Source organism: Anabrus simplex, chromosome 6, assembly GCF_040414725.1.
Source record: "Anabrus simplex isolate iqAnaSimp1 chromosome 6, ASM4041472v1, whole genome shotgun sequence".
NCBI classification, from domain to species: Eukaryota; Metazoa; Arthropoda; class Insecta; order Orthoptera; family Tettigoniidae; genus Anabrus; species Anabrus simplex.
The window spans coordinates 322735543-322759145 of NC_090270.1; the positions used below are offsets into that span (position 1 = coordinate 322735543).

General features: G+C 39.3%; 1 protein-coding gene across 1 annotated transcript in view; it reads right to left on the reverse strand.

Moving 5' to 3' along the window:
• The window catches only part of LOC136876005 (cytochrome P450 9e2), a 109941-nt gene that overhangs the window by 33131 nt on the left and 53207 nt on the right, over window positions 1-23603 (reverse strand). The window contains exons 3-5 of the mRNA XM_068228131.1: window positions 22353-22486; window positions 18188-18389; window positions 4856-5031 (exon numbers count right to left, since the gene is read on the reverse strand). Of these exons, the coding sequence (XP_068084232.1) occupies window positions 4856-5031; window positions 18188-18389; window positions 22353-22486 (512 nt within the window). The remainder of the gene's footprint in view (window positions 1-4855; window positions 5032-18187; window positions 18390-22352; window positions 22487-23603) is intronic.

A 23603-nucleotide genomic window follows, 5' to 3' on the forward strand; every position in this document is an offset into this window, starting at 1 on the left:
TGTACCATTTATTAACACAATTCACAATAGTTATTTAAGTTACTCCTTCTAATTTTGTATACGGCATGTATCACAAATTATGAAATTATGAAACGATTACAATAAATAATACCCTCTCCCTAACCTATGATTTTCGAGATTAAGGGAGACGGGTATCTTGAATCTTGAATCTTGAAAATATAGTCCATTCTCAAGGTCCCAATATCACCAATGTTTTCAACATGGGAAGGTAAAAGGAAGATCAGCCCAAGAAGTTCGATGGCGGATCTTTGAAGACTCCTAAATGATTTCTTAAAGATCTAAGGAAATATATAAGGGAAACTAAGGTTCCGGAAGAGCGACAGTTAAAGGTATTGGAGCGTTACTTGGATGGAGCTCCACTTTTATGGTTTAAGGGTTTTAGGTACCACTTTGACACGTTCGAGGAGTTCCAGCAAGCCTTTCTCAATAAATTTTTTGTGTGCCAAAGTGCAATAGAATGTAAGAGTTGAGCTTATTCTCTTGGATACAACGCCTCTGGATCGACGAAGTACACTGAATATTTTATTGATCAAATGGTCATGATGAAAAAATTAGAATCACCATTGTCATAATAAGAACTTGTACAGGCCATACAGAAACAGTTACTTCCAGACGTGCAGAGGATGCTAATTGCGTCGAAATCTGAGTCTCCTATGCAAGCTGAACTAATTGTACGTCAGTTAGACCATGCCCATAACCACTCGTTAGTTAGAGGGGAAGGCAACCAAAACGCCCAGTTAATGTAGTGAGTTGGAGCAAGGAGGACACAGCTGACAATGGAACTTCTAACCCTCATAGATCCAGAAATCAAGGACTACAATTCGACTCCAGGCAGTCAGAAGAAATTGGTAACAACTGAGATACCATAACGAAGAATGGGATCGACGCCGAGTCAGTTTGAAGAGAAACGCAGGAATGACTAAGGACTGGAGGAACCACGGCGGACACAGTAACTGGAGGTACCCTCGTGGGAATAATTAAAATCAGTGATGGAATGTTCAGGATAACGGTCGTACAGAGCGCTGGTATGGATTGGAAGAGCGACGTCGGAATGGAGATTGATATGTGAAGGATCTCAGGAGAGGGACTGAATGACGTGATAAATGAATGGATAGTATCCATCAACGGAAAGTAAACACCGATTTCGTTGGTGCTCCGAGTTCAACCAGTCAGGGAGCCATTCGAAAATCATATCACCAAAATTCTAATTAAAACCCAATCGCACATCATTTTAGTAGGAGTAGAAATTCGTCAAATGATAGGAAATCCTTCAATTTTCCAACAGTAACCACACAGTAGCCCCTACACACACAATCTGACAGTACGCTCCAAGGTATGTGGGTTGTAGCACAAATCGATTCCTGGACTGTACGACCGGAATGTTTGGTAGAGGATCACCTCAAACAAGAGAACAGGAAAATTAAGGAATAGCGTATAATAAATGTCAGGATTTGTAATTTCCAGATGAGATGTTTATTGGATACCGGCGCGAGCATATCTAATATTAGAAAACCTTTTCGGTGAACTAACGTGCAAACACGAACTACCTTCAATTCCTGTGTCTAATCTGAAGATTCGGGGTGTTATCCCGGACAAGACAGCCATTTAAAAAAACACAAACACATTTAGAATTACGAATTCAGCCTTATCGCACCCATTCATGGTCATATCTAAAATAAATTATAGTATCATCCTTGGAGCAGGATTTATTAGGGAAACGAACGCGGTCTTTGATTTAGGATGCAATCAAGTGTGCGCAGGAGGAAATCCAGGGTCACTACGCCAGGGTGATGAAGACAATGAGAGCCATTAGATCAGCTATCTACAGAACCCAAGACCATGAATATGGAGCACTAAAACCACCCACCAGATGACGGAACCACGGAGGTTTGAACCACCACACGAAGATAGGTACTCTCTTAACTAATATCAAGTTTATGCATTAGCACTTTCTTAATTTATGTAAATAGTGTATATAACGTTAGAAGCAAAGATGAACTGAGAGTAGCTGATATGCTAGTCTGAAAATGAATTGAGGGAAAGGACTTTTAAGTAGGTTAAACATAATGTTTGTGTGGTATTCTTGGGATTAATATCATTTTTATCGTTTATTCCTTCAGGTATTGACAATTCTAAGTAAACGGATGTAAAAATAAATCAAGTAGGCTTTACTAGTTTGCTGGAGTGTCGCGGTTTAATGGTGGAGGTTATTTCTAAAGATTTTTCATGGATAAGGAAAGTAATAGAAACTTCTATCCTTTACCTGAGTATCTAAGACTAATGTTTGGGTAGACTATCTATTAACGTAGTTTTATTTTATGCATGATCTAAAATTAAGGTAATTATTATTGTAATTATCTTGTATGACGATCGGCTGACGAGATTCGGAGCCATGCTCACCAGACAATAGCTAGGGAATTCTTTGCGAGAGCAGATAGATTCCCTAGATGACTGAGTAGTGTAGAGTTGTTAGAGTGGGTATGTTTTTGGAATAAGAATAAACAGCTGTGGAACCACGATGAAATATTAAAGAGAATAATAAGGATTTAGACTGTCAAGTATAATGAGAAATGAGGGAATTGAATGAGAAGATGTTTTAAAGTGTGAGACTTTTAAGAATCCCGATTATTGGCAGACTCTCTCACAAAAAAGGCTGTAATGTTCTGCCAGCCGGCGAAGAATATATATGGCCTGGGTTGAAAGGAAATAGACAGGCCGGAACAAGAAATTGCCCCTTTAAATATACACAAAGAAACAACTGACGGGGAGTCTTGGTTCTGAAAAACACACAACGATATTTGCTACTAGGCCAAGGAATAGAAAACATTCAGAAATGTCCAACGAGAATTAAATGAGAGGATATGTTGGTAGCACTATATCAAGTTACAAAAGTAATAGTATTTTAGTCAGGGATTTTTCAGCTGCCCAACTCTGAGTGTCCAGGAGGTCATATATTTGAATCCCTATGTTGAGGGGTCAGCTACGCATGCATGATCCAAATAGATGTGTGATATTTTCATTGCGTGTTGTATAGTGTTTATTGTATTATAGATATATATTTGAGTTGTGTTGCTGTTTTGTATTGACTTCTTGTGTTTCTTTCGAGTACTGTGCTCGACTCCCTCGGCACAGTGACGTCGATAATTGTCGTTGTAAGGTTATTATTTCATGTTGGTACGTTTTGGAGGGAACTGGGCATTTAGAAACGTTTTTCAACTCAATTCTGATGTTTTTAAATTATTCTTTTATCCCAGTATCTTTTAGATTTTTCATCAGGTAAACTGCGGAGGTAGCTTTTCATATAATTAATATCGCCTTGCCGATCGTTTAAAGTGGTGCTTTCCTCCACTACGAGAACTCAAATTTGAAAATGTTATGACATTTTGGTCAGTTCGACGTGAAGAACCCGTATAATCGTAAATATATCTTGTTTTGCATAAAGTAGCATCCGCAAGGGGCTGAAATAAAAACTCTTTCTACCAGATTTTGTTGTCCGCTTCTCATTCGACGTACAGTAGTTTAGTTGTTCCCTGTTCCCCTTCCCTTTACGTTAATTAATTTTATATTGCGCTCTTGAACCACTCCCCCTCCCTGAAGAATGCTAGATAATCATAAACGGTAAGAGGTAATACATACGAATACATACATACATACATACATACATACATACATACATACATACATACATACATACATACATACATACATACATACATACATACATACATACATACATACATACATACATACATACATACATACATCTTTATTATAAACTGTTATGCCTTTCAGCGCTCAGTCTACTTGTCTCTGTGAATTAACGAAGTGCCTCCACTATCCCCTAACTATCACCGTGGCCTCATTCAGTTCGGCACCTCTAAGTGGCCAAATTAAATGAAATAGAACCAGAACAACAAGTCCCGTGTCCCATGCACCCAAATGAGGACCTCGACCTTCCAATACAACCGCTGTCCAGGCAGATGACTTGTCACGTAGCGTGATTACATCCTCAGCCGTATTGCTTAGATTCTTGGCTAGGAGTAAAATGAAACCCAATTTATTTCCAGTAATTCGTGCGTTAGTCATTTTGTATTGGTTTCTCACACTTTTATGCTATGCAAATGTGTCAGAAATTTGTTCTGGTTAATGTATTTTTCAGGTTTTGCTAATCGGATATCAAAGTTGCTATGAGTATTTGGGTGTCGGGGTATAGTAGTAAAGTCGTGTCGTTTTTAGCGTTAAACTGTAAGATGCAATGTAAGCCAGCATAAGCGCCATTGTAGCGATAATAACGAACTGGTTGTTCATAAATATTCGACCAATGTGATGTCTTTTGCATGCAGAATGGAGGTAGTCTCTCTCTCTGTCTCGCACTTCTGCTCATGCTTGCAGTCAAAGGCACTGCTATACCATTTACTTGCACGGGTTTTGGGTGTATATTTGTGAACCAACGTGTATAGACCTTATAAAACATACAAGAGAAATACAGAACGATGTGCTTGAAGACGACATTGAAACTATACCAGAAACGAGCGTAAATATTCTAGAGGACAAATAACATACCGGTACTATAAATTACAATCGATTGAAAAAAATAAATGTGCCAAAATTGTGGAGGAGTGGCTTTTTGCTAACAGCCTGTTTATTTGGCAATCATAATACAAAGCGAGGCGGTGGTTATTGATGCAGACATCAAGTTAAGAATTATGCCAGTATCAAGTTTCTTTAGAATCAGTCCTGTCACTCTCAAATTATGGAACCTACTATTCCTTTCTGCGACTACTTTACAAGCCTACTTTTCATACTATGAAAGTAGAAAGAAAAATTCACTCACCTAAATTAACGCCAGCGATGCGAATAGTGTTCTTTCCCTTTACATTATTTCCCATGTACTTGATGTGCATCAGCATCTGCAGATAGTCGTTTCGAAATACCCTTTTGGTTTCTCGATAAAGGATGAGCTCCTTGATGAGAAGCTGGAAGAAGCTCTGGTCTTCTAAATCCATACATCTATAACGAATCACCACACAACGTAGTTACAACAAATGTATACAAGGAATATAATTATACAGCTGGACGCAATAGCATAGATTGCTTTCTAGACAGGGTATGCAATCTAGATAACATTCTAAAAAATCTCGAGGATATTACCTAAACATAATTTCGTGTGGCTATTTCTAGCCGAGTGCTGCCCTTGTAAGGAAGACCCACCGATGAGGGTGGGCGGCATCTGCCATGTGTAGGTAACTGCGTGTTATTGTTGTGAAGGATAGTGTTATGTGCGGTGTGTGAGTTTCAGGGATGTTGGGACAGAACAAACACCAGCCCCCGGGCCATTGGAATTAACCAATGAAGGTTAAAATCCCCGACCCGGCCGGGAATCGAACTCGGGACCCTCTGAAACGAAGGCCAGTACGCTGACCATTCAGCCAACGAGTCGGACTTACCTAAACATAAAATTATATTACAATTCCTCTGTAAATCATAGTATAGCTGACAAATGTTCAGTACTATAGGTATAGAAGAGACACTGAAAATAATGTAGCCTACATTTTCTTTCATCATTTCTTTCTTTTCTTTCTGAATTCGCTTACTGTCCAGGGTTGGCTTTTCCCTTGGACTCAGCGAGGGATCCCACCTCCTCCGCCTCAAGGGTAGTATCCAGAAGTGTGAGACTGTGGGTTGCGGATTGAACTGGGGAGGAGGACCTGTACCGGAATTTGCCTGGAGGAGAAGTGGGAAACCACGGCAAACCACTTCGAGGATGGCTGAGGTGGCAATAGAACCCCCCCCACCCCGCCCTTACTCAGTTGACCTCCGGAAGCTAAAAAGACCCCGTTTCAGACTTCGTACCACTTTTCAAATTTCGTGGCAGAGCCGGTTATCAAACCCGGCCCTCCGAGGGTGTCCACAGAGGAGGGAATTACATCTGTGACATGGATATGGCAAAAGGTATTTATTTGGGCATATTTGCTTGTGTACGGGGATTTTATTTCACCCCTAATTGTTCATTATTGGAACTGCTGTTGATTGGTGTGATCAACAATGTCTATATATTTAAATCTGCAATCTGCCATTATTACCTTGAGCTGCGATCATTCCATTCGTTCAACAAGTAAATCGATTCTGTCGCGCGTGCGCATAACTGGTTTCTGCACTGTGAGCCGAGGGATGCTTTCTGCTAGCCGAGGACTTGTACAAGACGGAACTAGATTGCCCTGTGTTGCGGAAGACACGCTTGAGTATGGTGCGATGGAGTCTGATACTCCAGGCTAATGGCCATGTAAACTAAAGCTTTTGCCTAAAATTTTTGTGATTTAGTTTTACTATTTGATATTACTTTGCATTTTCCGTGAAACGTGTGACCTCTGAATTTGCTGGGAGTGATTGCTTGATTTCAAACATGACCTAAGGACGTAAGCTATTGGATTACATTAATTTGGATAATTAAGGATGTAAGTACTGGTACCTTTTAATTGTTTCGAAACTGGATTATTTGGAGAAGATGATATTACCGAAAATTGAATCTACGTAACAAGCTTCATCATGTGACATGATTAATATTGTGGGAAATTTCGGCAACATTGGCAAGATTTTATCAGGCCTACCTTTTCGTGGACCTGTCCGTAATGGTTTATTTATTAAATTAAACTGGGATCTCTTCTGCATCCGACATTTTCATAACATAAACTGCATCGTCAAGATTTTTAAAATGTAATAAGATTTTTATCAAATTCAACATTCCAGTTGTAATTGAATTATCGGGGTAATTCGGAAACGCGGTATATGCGCCTATGAGAAAGAAACTTATTTTGTTGGGATTTATTATTATTATTATTATTATTATTATTATTGTTACGGAGTTATACGTGGTAGTTAGAGGTGAAAGAAGGTGCTGGGTGGAATGGGTCTCAACAACGAAATTAAAATTAATTTAAAATTTAACAAAGGTTATATTTTCTTTTCGAGATCAAGAAATAACAAGTATAACAGGAACTCAGTTATATATCAACAAGTTAAGAATGTACAATTACAGTTTATTAATGGATTTTGGGCTTCGAGCCCCAGATTCACAATCCCTGAGCAATGAGCCCAACTTTACTTATACACAAGGTTCAACAAAGGGGCAGAAAACCCCAATCATGCCAAGGAGCATTTGCTCCCAATTAAACAGTTAAGCCTGCTCGAGGCACACAGAAAATACAATTTAAGAAAGAGCAACCCGCTCTCAAAGTTCAAGCCTATTCAAAGGCCACACCAAATTCTACCTTGAAGCTGCCCTCCAGGCACGCAAGAACAGGGGTAAAAATACCCAACCTACTGAGGCCTATTCACTAAAGAAACAGGACAATTACATGGCCCCAAAATACCAACTTGAGTGGAGGCGTAACTTGCACTCCTAATACACCTTTCTAAAACCTATTTGGCTCTTAGGCCGCTTATGCAAGGGCTAATCCCATACTACGGAGGTGACACGATAGGAAAATTTATTACATTGTGAAGCGAAGAAAACGGTTATGAAAACGTAGCCACCTCAAAAACAATATGAGAGGGAGCTCGAGAGGGTTAGGCACTCTCTATCCCGATTTGTAGTTAAAGAGACGGAATTCATACCAAGTGTCTTTTACATTTTAAAGGAAGGTTACATAATAAAAGTTTCGAACCTGCCCCGAGGGTTAAACTGCTGAGCTAGCAAGAAATGAAGTTATTAAAAGGCCATTACCTTATGGAAGAACTGCTGCCCGAAGGAAGAGGCGCTTCCCGCCCCCTGCTACATAATCACACTAGGAAAGATGTTACTGAAGCGGCCCGGAGACCAGAAAATCAGCAGTTTAAATACCCTCGTGGAACATTCGAGACCTTTCAAGAATGAGAACCCACACCCCCCTCAATTTTATTGGCTAGGATCAAGCAACATATCCATATCGGAGAAGACATACGTTATTGGAGGGAAATTCGGGATTGGCTAAATTCAAAACAAGCGGAAAGAGAAGGGTTATACTGCCAACCCAAAAAATAACTGAAAGAAATTTAACAAAGAACAAACTTATGAACACAAAATTTCTCAAAAAACAGTTCCTTCACTGCGCACCAGGGTGCACACTTGTAGTTCTTCAGTAGTGCCATCTAGAAGACAATGTTCACACTTCTCACTACAGAGAAAACAAATATAAATCGCAAAAGACACAGTTCAGAACTCTTCAAAATTTACAATAGCGACATCTTCCGAGAAACTTTAGAATTAACATGGTTGTTAAAGTTCAGGCTTCCTCCAGTAGAGGAGTTTCAACTGGCGCAATGTTTGAATTAGCGGCGCGGAGGTGTACTGCCCGGTACAATTATTATTAAGTTTGATTGGGGGATTTCTCTCTATATTTCCTGGCTCTTGTTTTGTGGTCTCTATTGCACTGTTACTTATTGTATGATGCCGTGTTCTGGTTTATTTTTCATAAGGGGATCCTTCTTTTCCGCCTTTCCGGGATGGATTTATATTCTGACTCATACGCACATTACCGTACTTTCAAGGCCTCCTAACTTAAATACAATAACAAGCATTTTGAACATCTATTAAATTTTTGTTAAATGACATGTTAAATTCAACCAACTGTATATTATATATATATATAATTCGCTGGGGCCATCAAGGGCCACGTTAAGTCTTGTTGCATTTGACACTGAACTTGGCCTTCTTTAGAGCCCAAATTTCCCTCATTCTTTATGAGTGGGCCTGCTAACGCTCCTCTGTCCAAGCGGCACCGTGTCTTCTCTTCGGTTGCTCGTCTCGGTTTAGCCCGTTCGTCAATATTTTCTTGCGGAAGAGATCTCTGTTAAGGGCGTCTTCAGCTGAGATATGTAGCATTTGCAGGTCTTCTTTGGTATTTCTAAACCAGGGAATTGTGGTTTTGGGGTTTGAATCAAAAAAGTGAAAGATTTCTTTAGTTAACTTTCTTCCGTCCATTCTTTTCAGATGACCGTAAAATAATGCCCGTCTTTTTCTGATTGTGTCGGTAATTTGCTCTATTTTGCTGTAGACTTCCTCGTTGGATCTCTTTTGATGGATTCCATTTCTGTACTATGATCCTAAGATTCCTCTCACAACTTTGCGTTCTTTTCTCCAGTTCTTCACGGAGTCCTTTGTTGGCATTTAGAGACAGGGTTTCGGCTGCATATAGAACCACTGGCTTCAGAACTTTTCATAGTGACGTATCTTGGTGTTTTGGGAAAGGCATTTTTTGTTGTAGATTGTGCGGGATGTTTGGTAGGCTGTTTCCAGTTTGCGTACTCGCTCCTGAAGTGCTTCTTTGTCCAGTCCATTTTTCATGATGATCTCACCCAGGTATTTGAATTTGTCTACTCGGGTGATGTCCCCGTATTTTGTATGGAGTTTTGGTGGAGCCTCTTTGATGTTAGTCATTACTTCTGTTTTCTCAAACGATATCTGCAGACCAGTTTGTTCGGCAATTTCCTTTAAAATTTCAACTTGTGCTCTAGCGGTTTCTATATCGTTTGAGAGAACAGCAATATCATCGGCAAATGCTAAGCACTCTGTTGCGATCCCCTTGGATTTGGTTCCTATTCTTAATGGACTGTAGTTGGTTTCCTATAATCTCACCCGCCAGGTTCTGATGATCTTTTCAAGAACACAGTTGAAGAGTATCGGGGGTAGCCCATCACCTTGTCAGACTCCTGTTTTGATGTCAAAGGAATGCGAGACACATACGTGGAACTTCTCCTTGGATTTTGTATCGGTCAGAGTGGCTCTAATTAATGCCAGCAGTTTCAAATCAACTCCAGATTCATTTAAGATGTTTAGCAGGACTTCCCGGTCAATGGAGTCGTACGCTTTCTTGAAGTCTACAAAGACGGACACATACTGCTTGGATCTTAGTGTACAATATCTGATGATCGTTTTAAGATTTTGGATCTGTTCGGCTGTTGAGCGACCTTTTTTGAACCCTCCTTGGTATTCACCTATTTGATGTTCGACTTGTGCTTCCAAACGCTCCAGGATGGTAAGTGATAGAATTTTGTAAGTCACGGGTAGCAAAGATATTCCTCTGTAGTTGTTGATGTTCTTCATGCCACCTTTTTTGTGTAACGGATGAATCAAAGCTATTTTCCAACCTTCGGGTAGGGTCTCCTTGTTCCAAATTTCTTCTATTTGCTTTTGCAAGATATCAAGCGATTCCTCTGGGGCATATTTCCATAGTTCTTCTACTACTGAGTCTTTCCCCGGTGCTTTGTTATTTTTGAGACGGGCAATGTGGCACTTAATTTCATCTCTGTCGGGTGGTCTGGAATCTGGGTACCTGAGTAAGGGTTCCTTGGTCTCAATGGGGCTTTGCGGTTTAGAGCAATTAAGTAAATTCTTGAAGTAGTCTGCCAGAATGCTGCAATTTTCTTCATTTGACGTCGCCAGTGTGCCGTCCTTTCGCTCAAAGCATAGAGATGCTGGTTTATAGCCAGCGAGTTTGCGTTTGAAGGCTCTGTAGTACTCTCTGCTCTTATTATTATTATTATTATTATTATTATTATTATTATTATTATTATTATTATTATTATTATTATTATTATTATTGTAATTCCGCGGTTGTAGTGAATTGTAATTTGTTTCTCCCGTTCCTTAAATATTCTTTTGTTTACGCTCCCCAGTCTAATTCATGCCCATGTTTTGTTTCCTTTTACTTTCTTTATTTGTTGCGTCACATTCTTTTATCTTTTTTCCAGTGTACGCTATGTTTTGGCTGGCTTTGCCAGTTGTTAATTAGTTATGATAACTTGGGTAGCTGTAGGCTTCAGTGTGTTTCGTTGTTCTGTTAGTTGTGGAACATTAATATTGTTTTCCCTTTGTAATCTGTAACTTGTTCGGGTTTTTTTTTCTGCAATGCACTTGTCTGTTCATTTAATTATTTATACGTGTACATTTTTAATTGCTGTCGTTGTTAGATTTTGAATTTCGTGTATGACCGTGTTTCCGGGACGGTTCAAATATTTACGTAGGGAGGATTGAAAACAAATTTCACTTTAACCAGATTAATTGTAGCCTACCTAGTTGAACTTACTGGCACGTAGTATGATTAGCTCTTAAGGAATGGATCCATTTAACATTAATTATTTTTTGATGTGTGTTCTCGACTTTGCTTATTTATCGATACATTGTAAGAATTACAGTAGCTTGCTATCTGAGTGAGCGCTCATAATTTTTAATTATTTTAAAAATAGACTTTTGACTCCTATTTTAATGAATTAACAATACATTTTTTTCTCGACTTTCTTTATTTTTCAATACATTGCAAGAAATTCTGAAAATTGTTATTTAGGTGTCATTTATATATATTTTTAATTCTTTAAGTAAATAGTTTGAATTACCCTTCAATTTCGTCTCTTATTTGGTAGTCTTAGTTGCTTTGACCTGGCGACCCCTCAAGTGTTAATTTACGATCCTGGCCTTTGATCCCCTTTTTATTTTAGGCAATCTTCCACATTTTATGATTGTGTGCTGCTGCCCCAAGGTTAGTAAATTTGTGCTCTAATGTTGATTTTGTCATTTCACTGTATTGATTGTTGTCTGTGTACTTGGGCGTTGCAAAATTCTCTAATTTTTGAAATATTTAGGAAATTTCCAATAACTTTTTCTGGAGTAACTGGAAGAGGAGACTAGAGTAGGTATTGTAGGATGTTTGACAATAGCTGCTAAAAGGAAAATGAACATGAAATCCATTAACTTGGTTAATACGCCTACTGCGCACAAAATAGCTTCTTCTTTCCATTCTGATTTTCATTTTTGACCATTGACTCAAATTTTCCATGTCAAACTTGTGGTCTTTCACTATTTTTTTTTTTTTTGCTAGCTAGTGGCCTTACGTAGCACCGATACAGATAGGTCTTATGGCGACGATGGGATTAGAAAGGCCTAGGAGTTGGAAGGAAGCGGCCGTGGCCTTAATTAAGGTACAACCCCAGTATTTGCTTGTATGAAAATGGGAAACCACGGAAAAACATCTTCAGGGCTGCCGACAGTGGGATTCGAACCCACTATTTCCCGGATGCAAACTCACAGCCGCGTGCTCCTAACCGCATCGACAACTCGCCCGGTCTTACACTATTCCTACCAAGCGACTTCGAAAATGCCTAGTGAGTCTGAGGAACAAACAGAATTCGTTTTTCCGCGTGCAAATCCAAAACATCAATTACCTTTATTGATTTAGCAAAAAGAAAGTTTCAATACCTGCGAGTGAGGTGAAGAAATGCTAGACTTCCTTGATAAAACTACCCTACTGCAGGAGCACAATATTTAGCTGGTGGACGTAGTAGTGAACGAAGCCATAAAGGGTATCAATAACAGACGGATAACAAACAATACCTAGATAATTTTTTCATGAAATGAAATGGCGTATGGCTTTTAGTGGCTGAAGTGTCCGAGGACATGTTCGGCTCACCAGGTGCAGGTCTTTTGATTTGACTCCCGTAGGCGACCTGCGCGTCGTGATGAGGATGAACTGATGATGAAGACGACACATACACTCAGCCCCCGAGCCAGCGAAATTAACCAATGATCGAACATGCTGAGAATAGAACCCGGGACCCCTATGACCAAAGGCCAGCACGCTAACCATTTAGCCACGGAGTCGGACAATGAAATAATCAATGCAAATAATAAAACAATTATTTTAAAATTTAACATGCTTTTTCCTTTGAAAATTTAAGCGATCCATTCATTTTGCCGGCCAGCTGTGTTTGTTGTCATGTTAAGTAGTGCGCCAGTCCAGTGGTATACGGGCATCGTGCCTGCCTCATACCCGGGAGCCCTGGATTCGATTCCCTGTCAGGTCAGAGATGAGTTCAAGGACCACTAATCCTACTTGATTAGAATTGAGGTCAAGTGCCAGATTCTAGCGCCGTGTGGTTTGCTTGTTTATTTGTTTGTTAAGTGGTGGTCTTGGAGGTCCCGCAGTAATTACATCTTCTTTGTCAGGGAAATTTCATTACTCACCACCACCTATACTACAGCAGCCTACAGACGTAGTTGAGACTAAGACTTTGGTGGAAGCTATATTTCGCTCTGGCATGCGCCAAGAGACACACGCAAAAGTACAGCATCATCAAGAAAAATCGACAAGCGGTAAAGAGTAAGTATTAGACATATTTACCTCTAGGGTATTTCATTTTCATCCTTTTAAGCAACATTCTGACCCGCTCGAGTATTCTTTAAAGGGAGATATGACTGAAATTTGGAACTAAAATTTCCCACTTAACACAACCAGTGACTTTTGATGCCCCCTCCCCCCCCCCCCCGCCGCCTTTTCAAAAACACTAAACATAATTTAACTCTGAAACTGATCACATAAAGGAATATACAAATGTAACGAAGTCGAACTTATGGTGGTGTGCTATTCAGTTATACAATGTTGTGTTTACTATTTTAGCTGTAAGCATTTCGGTTTTCTATTTTCAAAGATATAGCAAAGATTTTCAGTCCGTGGCAGCCGTTTAGCAAACACGTGTTTCTATTTAGGCTTGAGGCGATCGGGCTCTGGCAGGAGAGCCCTCAGTTGGTTGCTTGAGTTTAGCAAGTGTCCGGGGAGCTGGAGGTGCCTTGAAATAAGATATGGGCTTGTCAGGGGAAGGGGGAGTACAGGCGAGTATATGGTCTGTCCAGCAGAGCCCGCAGCAACAACGTCAACCACATTTTTCACCACAATCAATCAATCAATCAATACTGATCTGCATTTAGGGCAGTCGCCCAGGTGGCAGATTCCCTATCTGTTGCTTTCCTAGCCTTTTCCTAAATGATTTCAAAGAAACTGGAAATTTATTGAACGTCTCCCTTGGTAAGTTATTCCGTCTTACATTAACTGTTTTAGAGACTAATTCCAAAACATTTTACAAAACAATGAATTCTATTACATTGACTACTGAAACAATTCATTTCTACAGATAAGCTAAAATAAAGATTTAAAATGTAACCACAAAACGACGACACAATCTGTGGGTTGATCAAATTGTTTGAGGTTTGGGAAAGACGAGTGAATTTCGGGCTTTCACTGTTTATTATTTTGTTTTCGCGAATGTCGTTATTGCCGTTTGTGATCAGTAAAACAATGCAGTGCCATAGTGGTCGTGATTGCAGTAGCTGTTAGCCTGTTAATATGTTTATAAGTGCCATTGCAGTGTAGTGCAATCAATAGATAAAACCATGGCACCATTCTAGTTTAAAATAGCCATGCTAATTCTACCTTCAGATGTTAATTCCACGGATTGACACATCTTCATCCTGCTCATTTAGGACGCCTCGTATGATATATTCACTAGAAAACACCCACACACACACACGCACACACAGCCTTCTCTACCTCTTAAGCACATTCACAATTTGGATGAAAGATTCCGATCAGTGAGTACTGTTATATTTGAAACTTGGACAGATCAGTTGCAGAATTGCTGACCAGAATATAGACGAAATACAGGTCTACAGCAACGTGTGCAAAATATTACGTTTCGCATCCACCCGTAGCCCTCGAATAAGGGGGAATATCCGCAGAGTGCTCACCTAAAATTTCGCGATTCACGGCAGAGCCACTCTCTAAGATAGCTGTAGTACATGTTATTTTAGTCTTTGATTGCCACTGTGTCGACATGGTTATTGTGCGTTACCGGTACCAGTTTGTATAGTGAGACGCTGTACATAAGTTTGTGTTCAAATGGACGAAGATTGCGTACAGCCTCTGAAGAGTATAGTCAAGAGTTTATTCTCTTACATTTTAAACGAAAGTGTGTTTCGCAGACATATATTGATTGGCAAATATTTAAAGCAGTGTCTGAGCTTGTATTCTTCTTTCTTTCATTCTTTCTTTCTTTCCTTCTATCTTTCTTTCTTTCTTTCTTTCTTTCTTTCTTTCTTCGTTCTGCCTATCCAAAAAGCGCATTGGAATTTGTTCGTTGGCCTGATGATTTTCGCCTTTTTATCCTCCCAGAATCTCTTTATGAATGTACTATGTTGCACCTTGCGTTCTATGGACCACTTCCTACCGGTTTCCTTTTTAGGTTTGTCCACGAATTTGTGCTTGCTACTATTGTACTAAAGGCTCCACGATCTTCTATGATGCCGTCCGTGATATTCATTTCTTGGATGTACGCCTTAGTTTCTTCTAGCCAGTTTATTTTGACCTTCTTTTAGTTAATTACTTTAAATAATCTTTTGGTAAGTCTGTTGCTGTCCATTCCACAGATATGGCCATAGAATTTTATTATTATTATTATTTATTTATTTACCAAAAAGCATACAGGTTTCATGGATGGTCTAGTGAAAAAGGCCCGGTCTAGGAAGCCAAGAATAACGGCCCAGAGAATTCGCCATGCTGACCACACGACACCTCATAATATGCAGTCTTCGGGCTGAGCAACGGTCACTTGGAAGGCCATGGCCCTTCGGAGATGGGGTTTGATTTTAGTGGAAAAGGGCAAGCCCCACGTCCATTAACTGCTTCACAGACTCACTAAGCTAATATTTACAATAATTATCTACATTATTCACGTGTTTATAATCTTCTTCTTCTTTATCTGTTTACCCTTACAGGGTCGGTTTTTCCCTGGGACTCAGCGAGGGGTCCCACCTCTACCACCTCAAGGGCGGTGTCCTGAAGCTTCAGACTCTGGGGAGGATGACCAGTACCTCGCCCAGGCGGCCGCACCTGCTATGAGCAGGGGCCTCAGTAATTCATTTTCTCGACAGCACTTACACTCAGTTTCACTCCCGTTCATGTTCGTACAGAGATTTACCACATCCTTTTTACATGTATTGTAATCTGCGTTGGAGGTAACGCTTTTATTTTGGGCAATAGCCCAATGCAGAATCGTGAGGGGTGGTAGTAACCAAATTTGTAGGAGGTGGTATGGACTAATGGAAGGATAAGATTAACGCCTCTGTGGACAGAGCGAAAGAATAGGGAAAGACGGCGGAAATGGTCAAGGTTAAATGGAGACGGCGAGGGAATTTGAAAGGAAGATTAAGTCGGTTCTTTCGATAATGGTTTCTATTGAGGGGAAGTTAGCCGAATGAAGATGGGAGCGGTAAGTTATTAGCCAGCCCGCCCGACGCTGTATTCTTCTGAAGTTTATTTAGATTTGCGACTGTGGGGGGACTCCAGGCAGGAAAACCATAGGTTAATATGGGTCTTACAATACTGACTTAGGCTGTTCGTAGGGCCCCTGATTTGAAGCCTTTTAGATTCCTGCTAAGAAATCCCATAATTGTAATCGCTTTTCGCCTTGCCTCCTCCGTATGCAGGTTTGTCTTGGAAGTTTTATAGTAATTATTTCCGTTCTGTCCGATCCATTTTTGTGTTTTGATCGAGTGAACTTTATTCTTTACTGTCTTCGATTTACGTTAGTAGTTTATGTAGAAAGGAATAGGCCAAGAAAAGGACGAAAGCTCGATGTTTCACAATAAATTGGGTTCATATTTCGTTAACAGATTATTTCTCTGTAATCTGAGACTGAAACAATTTAAAAGTGACGGAAATCAATAGACATGTACAGTATGCGTCTTTGTATACATATGTAAACATATGGTATATCGGTATTGTAAAATATAGTCTATTATATAGTTTGTTGTGTAATTTAAAGGTGACCTCCATCTCAGCCTCATCTCTGCCTCAAGAGCTACGGGCTGATGCGAAACGTGACTTCTTACGTACATCACAATTTTAATCTGAAAGTTTGACTATAATTATCTTCGACAACTCCACAACTGTCCCATGTTACTGAATAATTTCATTGTTATTAATAAACATTAATTTGAAAATATCTTTATTGTCTGCTGTCTGGAGACTAATTTTAGGCCTCCATTATCCTGGAAATTTATGTGAAGCATCTGCATTTTTACTGTAGCCATGTATTTAAACTTTCGGTGGAGAAAGTTTAACCGACGCTTAATCAATTTCGCTTCGATTATCCTAGATCATTTAATTTCATGGGCAGTGTTCGGAAGGCCATTGCCAAATCACTTTGCAACTTCACTGAAATATTAATGAAAACGGGCATTAGGAATGTAAGATTCTTGATACGCTACGCTAATTTAAAGATAAAAATTTCATTGTTCCGTATTGAAAAGTATCACAGTTAAAATTGAAATAATAAATAAAGAGGTTCAACCTATTCAATACAAAAGAATAAGAAATGCAGTGATTATATTCTTATTTAATAATAAGTAGGAGTGGTACCGGTTTCGACCCTAGTCCAGGTCATCATCAGTCGATTAACACATGAAAAACAATGCATAGGAAAAAAATAAAAGATCAAGTTCACTCCGAATCAGTAGAAGAATTTTACAGTGTCTACCCCCCGTCATTTTTATATCGCCTCTTCTACTGATTCGGAGTGAACTTGATCTTTTATTTTCTTTTTCCTATGCATTGTTTTTCATGTTTTAATCGGCTGATGATGACCTGGACTAGGGTCGAAACCGGTACCACTTCTACTTATTATTAAATAAGAATGTAATCACTGCATTTCTTATTCTTTTGCATTGAATAGGTTGAACCTCTTTATTTATTATTTCAATTTTAACGCTAAGCTAAGTCAATAAATATTTCTAAATAACGTGTTGATTAAATTCTGCATCTATGTTTTATCGTGTAATTGCAATGATACTTGTACTGGCATGTATGTTGTAATGGCCGTGCTGAGTTTGAGGAGAGATCTTCGAAATTTGAAGCAAGACATCGTAACAAGATTTGAATGGTGAAGTAGGTACAATAAATTAATTACTTCTTTAGGCTTTGTGGCTGATATGTGAGAGCATATGTGAGGGTCAAAATTCACATAGATTGGTTTCGTTCCTAGAGGAAATCAATTCGTTATTCAGGTACTCGTTTGACCACTTGGCTGAGTTAACCAGGGGATATCTGTGAACTAGGAAACAATTCTAAAAATTTTGGCTCTACCCATAATCTAACCTCGAATTTTCTAGTTAGAAAGCTTACAGCTTACATTATTCCATAAGTCAAAGTAGGTCTATATACATTTTGGACAGAATAAGAAAATCTAAAGTGCAGTTAAGCCAACGTTGACTGCAGAACCTACATTTGGACAGTTGTGCTACCGGATTCAGAACTAACCTATGATAATCAAAGTGTGCTATAAAGTCATCAGAAAAACTACCAACCTTACTCTGAGAAATTCTGGTAGCTCGGGAATGAGGTAGTAAAGCGTATATCTGATACCTTTCCACATCCCTAAAGGTGGCGATGCCAGTTTTCTCAGTGTGGCATCCGCTTCAGTAAAGGAGTTGCCATAGACTCCAAATCCACACCGCACAACCACATCAACTGCAAACTTACACGTCAGATCTTTCACTTCTAGGCCATCTGTAACAAACATAGGTAAAAACAGACGGGAAACAGCATCGTACAGAAAATTAGTACAACAAAACAGAAAAATGCACGCACTCAGATGAAGAATTTTAAAATAAAATACTAAAATGCCGTGCGATAGTCGCAGGCCGTGATGAAAGGGATCACTAGAGTTGAAATGATAGGATCCAACAATCTAAATCTTAATTTTCATGCAGATTCAACTGAGGAAAGTATCATAATTACGTTTTAGTCTAGGTCCATGGCCTAAATATCAATTGAAATGCCTCACGTCGGTTTAAAATACCGTTATGCTTCCAAATCTACTTCTTCGGTGTCTAGGGCTCAGTTTCTTCAACGAATGTTAAGTGTTAACACTGCGATTAGGTAGACTTAACACACAATTTAACAAAATGGCCGTCCCATCAAGATTTGTTAACATTAACAAACTGCTAATACTTGTGTTAAATTAACATGACACCAGCTCTGTGTTAAATCTCTGAACAGCTACTAAAATTTCAAAATGGTTGCTCGTAGAAGTCGTAAGTTTGAAGCTGTATTGCTGTATGAAGACTACCTATAAACTGAAGAAGGCAAAGGACGACCCACACTAAGAAAAAACTACTTTTTACAGTTATCAAAAGAAAGTTTCCTGCAGAGATGCCTAATTACCAAAGTCATAATGAACAAGGTACTAGAAGAAATTGAAAATAGGTTAGAGATTCCCGCAGATTGAAACTTGCCAGTGTCTCCATAGAAGCAGTTGCTTACAATTCTTCGATATTCAGATTCAGAACTAACCTATGGTAATCAAAGTGTGCTATAAAGTCATCAGAAAAACTACCAACCATGTAATTGTAGGAGAATATGTTCATGATTGCAAAACAAGAAAGTGTAGAAGTTAGCAAAGAGTTTCTGCTGCCTTTGCGGCATTGACAACGCATTACGTTACTTTCCCTGTAGTAAAAGAATGCCCAAAAATGATTCAATACTTGTATCAATTATCACATTTTTCCGGTGTTATAGAATCCTTAGATTGCACCCATAAATGAATATATTGAATGTTGTGATATAACCGTTCGCCCTTTTACATTTCAAGCACACTCGCATACATTCAAATGAAATCTATCATAACGTTTGTCACATATTCATTATAATAACGCGTTTATTGACTCTTACTGTTACGTCTTAGCAATATCCGCTAACCATAACCTATAATAATGTCAACCACGTGTGACAAATTACAATTTCTATATACCCCTCGGAGCGCTGTACGTAAAGAAACAAAAGGCGATCACTGCCAAATGCGTTCAGAAATCTCACGGATTCGTGTTAATTTGTCTTTAACAATTGTTTCGTAACAAATGTTGAAAATGTTCACGTGAAACAGGGGACTTTTAATACAAGTGTTAAATTAATAACAACTGATTTAATGTTTGTTAAATAAACTTTAACACAGAGTTCGAGAAACCGGGAACCCAGGTGTCTTCCTATAAATTTGTACACGAATAGAATAGTTCCCTCCTATGCAGTGGTGGTGCGTGGATAAAACGTCTGGGGGTTCCCTGTTTTGGAAAATAACGTGTTGAAATTTATTGTTTCTTGATGTTTAAATATATGTAAAATAGTGACATCGGTTGATTAGCAACGTGACTTCCCTTTTAAGGAACACACCCACAGTTTGAAGAAGTTACCAAAACAATAAGGAATGAAGGAGGGAGAACATGTGGTGTAATTACTTAAAACTCATCCAGTTTCCTCTGATTTTGAAAACGTTGCCTGCGTAGGAATAACTGCTTCAAGAACGTGTTAGGCAGACCACTGGTATTTATGTCATGACGTATTTTGCTGTTTACTTTTTGTAAAATACGTATGACTAATTCAGTTTCATTAGTTACATAAACTTAGGTTACGTACGCCTACTGATTGTATACAAATCGTAGTTAGCAAATTATTCTGGTTTATTGCGGTTAATTACACCAGAACCGCAACAAAGTGAAATTAAAATCCCTTCAAAATCTACCACATACAGCAACAACGGATAGGACTCTGCCACCTGGGCGACTGCCCTGAATGCAGACGAGTAGTGACTGATTGATTGAACTTTTAACCGAGTGCTCTGAGGAAGTGTTTAGGCTAATTTCGGGGCTGCTCGATGTACCTCGTGTCTACGTCTGGTAGCTGTACCTTGGCTATGTTTTCCTTGCTTCTCATAGCGCCTTGCCTTTCACACTCTCCTTAAGTCCCATTAGTCCCGCGTCCTAAGTCCAGAAATTGAACCTCTACGCTGGTTCCGCAGAGCAACTGAGTGTTGATGTCAAAATTATCGCTTCTCCACTCGAGCCTGGTCACCCGCCACGATCTACTGGTGGTCTGAGATAGTCTGCAAGACACTTTCAGGGACTGATTCGTCTATCACCCCATGTGCCGAGGTTATGGATAGTGGAAGCCTTTAGCTCTCTGGCCTTTAGATACTCGCGCTCAGTTTTCCCCCTTTATTACTCGCGTGGGGTCTTTAAGGCCTCCGGAACAGTATGCATTGAAAAAATACCCTAATCACAATACAATTGTATCTTATTTTACTGCAAACACTGCACCACATTAAAAAGTATGATTACAAGAAATCAATACACATTAAGTATCATTAAGTTCATGACAGTGTTTTTTTTCCACATTACACACAATTCTCACATATTTTCTCTCCACAGACATGTTCCTTGCATTTTTCACATTTAGATTTTATTTTCCTGTCCTTTGACCTAGAGCAAATCACGCATTTCTTTCTTGAATTGACTGGCTCCTCTATATCTTCCCTGTCACCATTATCTGTACGTAGTCTTTTCTTGAGATTTCTAGGCTGGCTAGATAGAGCAGCACGCGCCGACAGCCATGGTTTCATGAGTTCTTTCGCCAGCTCTTTCAAAAATACCTCCCTTGGCATGGCTTTCTCGTGGCAGGAATTGAATTTCCATACAACGAAAGTGTTGATACCAACCACATTGAAGAGATGATAGAAGGCAATGAGTGTCCATCTGTTGGTTCGTCGTGCTACGTTATAAATTTGGCATAACTTGTCGTTTGTGTCTACACCTTCTTTCGTGCTGCTATAAAAGAGAACTACTTCTGATTACTTCTTCTCACCCTCTTCAATAGCTGTATCATGTTGCATGCTGGAGATCAGTATTACCGCTTTAAGATTGCTGAATATTCCACAGTCTGGATCAGAATCAGAAGCAACTGGGACATCATCATCATCATCATCACTACCGTCATCCTCTTCTTCTTCTTCTACTTCTTCTAAAAGCCACTGTTCGTATCCTGTAATTGACGACTGTGCTTCCAGCCATATTCATCTGAAAGCGAAATACAAATAGAAGTAACCCGGAAATATGAGAGAAAATCGCTCTATTTGCTGAACCGTATCTCATGTCAAAGTAGGAGCACCTTATACTGTAGGTTATAGGCTTACCTTTGTATGTTAACAATTCCCAGACATCATAAGAGGTTCAGATGCTGGCCAAAACATGTGTATGACACGTTCACATCATCAAAACTAAATAAATAATTAGTTATACGCAATATGTGCAAGAATATGAAAAGAGTTACCTTATTTTATTTTCATACGTAATTACTCGCGTGGGGTCTTCTAGGCCTGGCCACTTCTCTCCACTGAGTACCTTAGTTGGCATCAGTGAGCCAACTACTGAACTGAGCTCCTCTTCCCACTACATGAAGCTATTGCATGTGTCAAGGTCACACATAGTCACTTCGGGAAAACATAACAATTTAAAAAGGGAGTGGGGCCTCAAAGACCCCGTGCGAGTAATTAAAGGCTAGTGATCCTCATGGGCTATACGGAAATGATTTTGCATTTTTCTTTTTGTATACAAATGTTACGAAGCCTATCTAGTCATAACTTGCATATTTTTTTACAATATTATAAGCATATAAATTTGAAGTAACACTAAATATATTAACCTGGTCTATGTTTAGGTGCCTCGGTCTCCAAATACTTTATAATTTGTCTGGACTCTAGAGCCATTGTCGGAAAATGCGTCACCACTCTCCCAAGGGTAAAAGCTGGTGCTAGCAGGGATCTTACAGCTCTCCATCTGTAACAAGTTAAATGAGAGTTATGATGATAAATCGCACACTATCCTCGAAAACGAGCGGCACCTCTAGTGATCTAGATCCACGTCACCTACTGGGTTCCGAAGATTACATGGTTGTAATATTTCCTGATATGCTTGTGATCATACGGTTGTTAACCAGTAGTCTAAATGGCAACGGTGGACTGCAAGCAGAATTTGTTGCGAGCACCGCTATAAACTCCCCAATGAACCTTAAATATCGTAACATACACTCCACATGGAGTACATATGCAAATGTCCGTGCACTGTTGCAATATTGCAGTGCTGCTTATTAGTGAGGTGACGAGAAATAGGTTTTTCCTTCTTTTATAACATTGTTATTTGCTGTTATCACAGACCTAGCGGTCGTTAACGAGGATATTGCACCTGTAATGGACTTATCAATTTAGGCGTTGACATGGGAAAGGTTATAAGCAAAAACTAAAATTTAGTTTTTTCATGGAGAATGTACTACTAAGAACACAACGAAGACCCAATACAGTGGATATGGTCAAAACTGGCAAAGACTGCCAGGGACTGAACTGAGGTCTCTTAGACAGATAATACACATTTAAAAGACAAAAAGAAATTAAAGCAGAACAGGAATAAGGGCAAAAACATAAGTTTATTAAGGAGAGAAAAAGAGAAAAATCAAAAGTTCACATAGACTGACATAGGCAACGCAAGGAGGCCAGATAATCTAATTGTTTATGTTAGTTGTACGTGGCCCTTAATCAAAATATATAGGATTCATGGTTTATCACACCTCTTTACTTTAATGTAAGTCGTGATGAAAACTCGGGTATAATGGCATGGCATCTACCTCAGTTGAATGATGAACCCTTTCTGGCCTGGGATACGAAGCCACAGTGACCGATTGATTGCTGTAGCATCAAGTTCCAGTATCCTTGACAACAAATGTGGCAACGCCCAGGGCCTGTGCAGGATTCGAACACACTTCTCTGCACCCTTGATCTTAACAACTGGATCTCGTGGGGTGGATTGTCCGTATCTAAAATATATATCTAGCTTACAGGCTTTAGGGTGTAGAGGAAATTCAGGACGCACTGTTCTACGGCAAAATGAAATTCTTCCAATA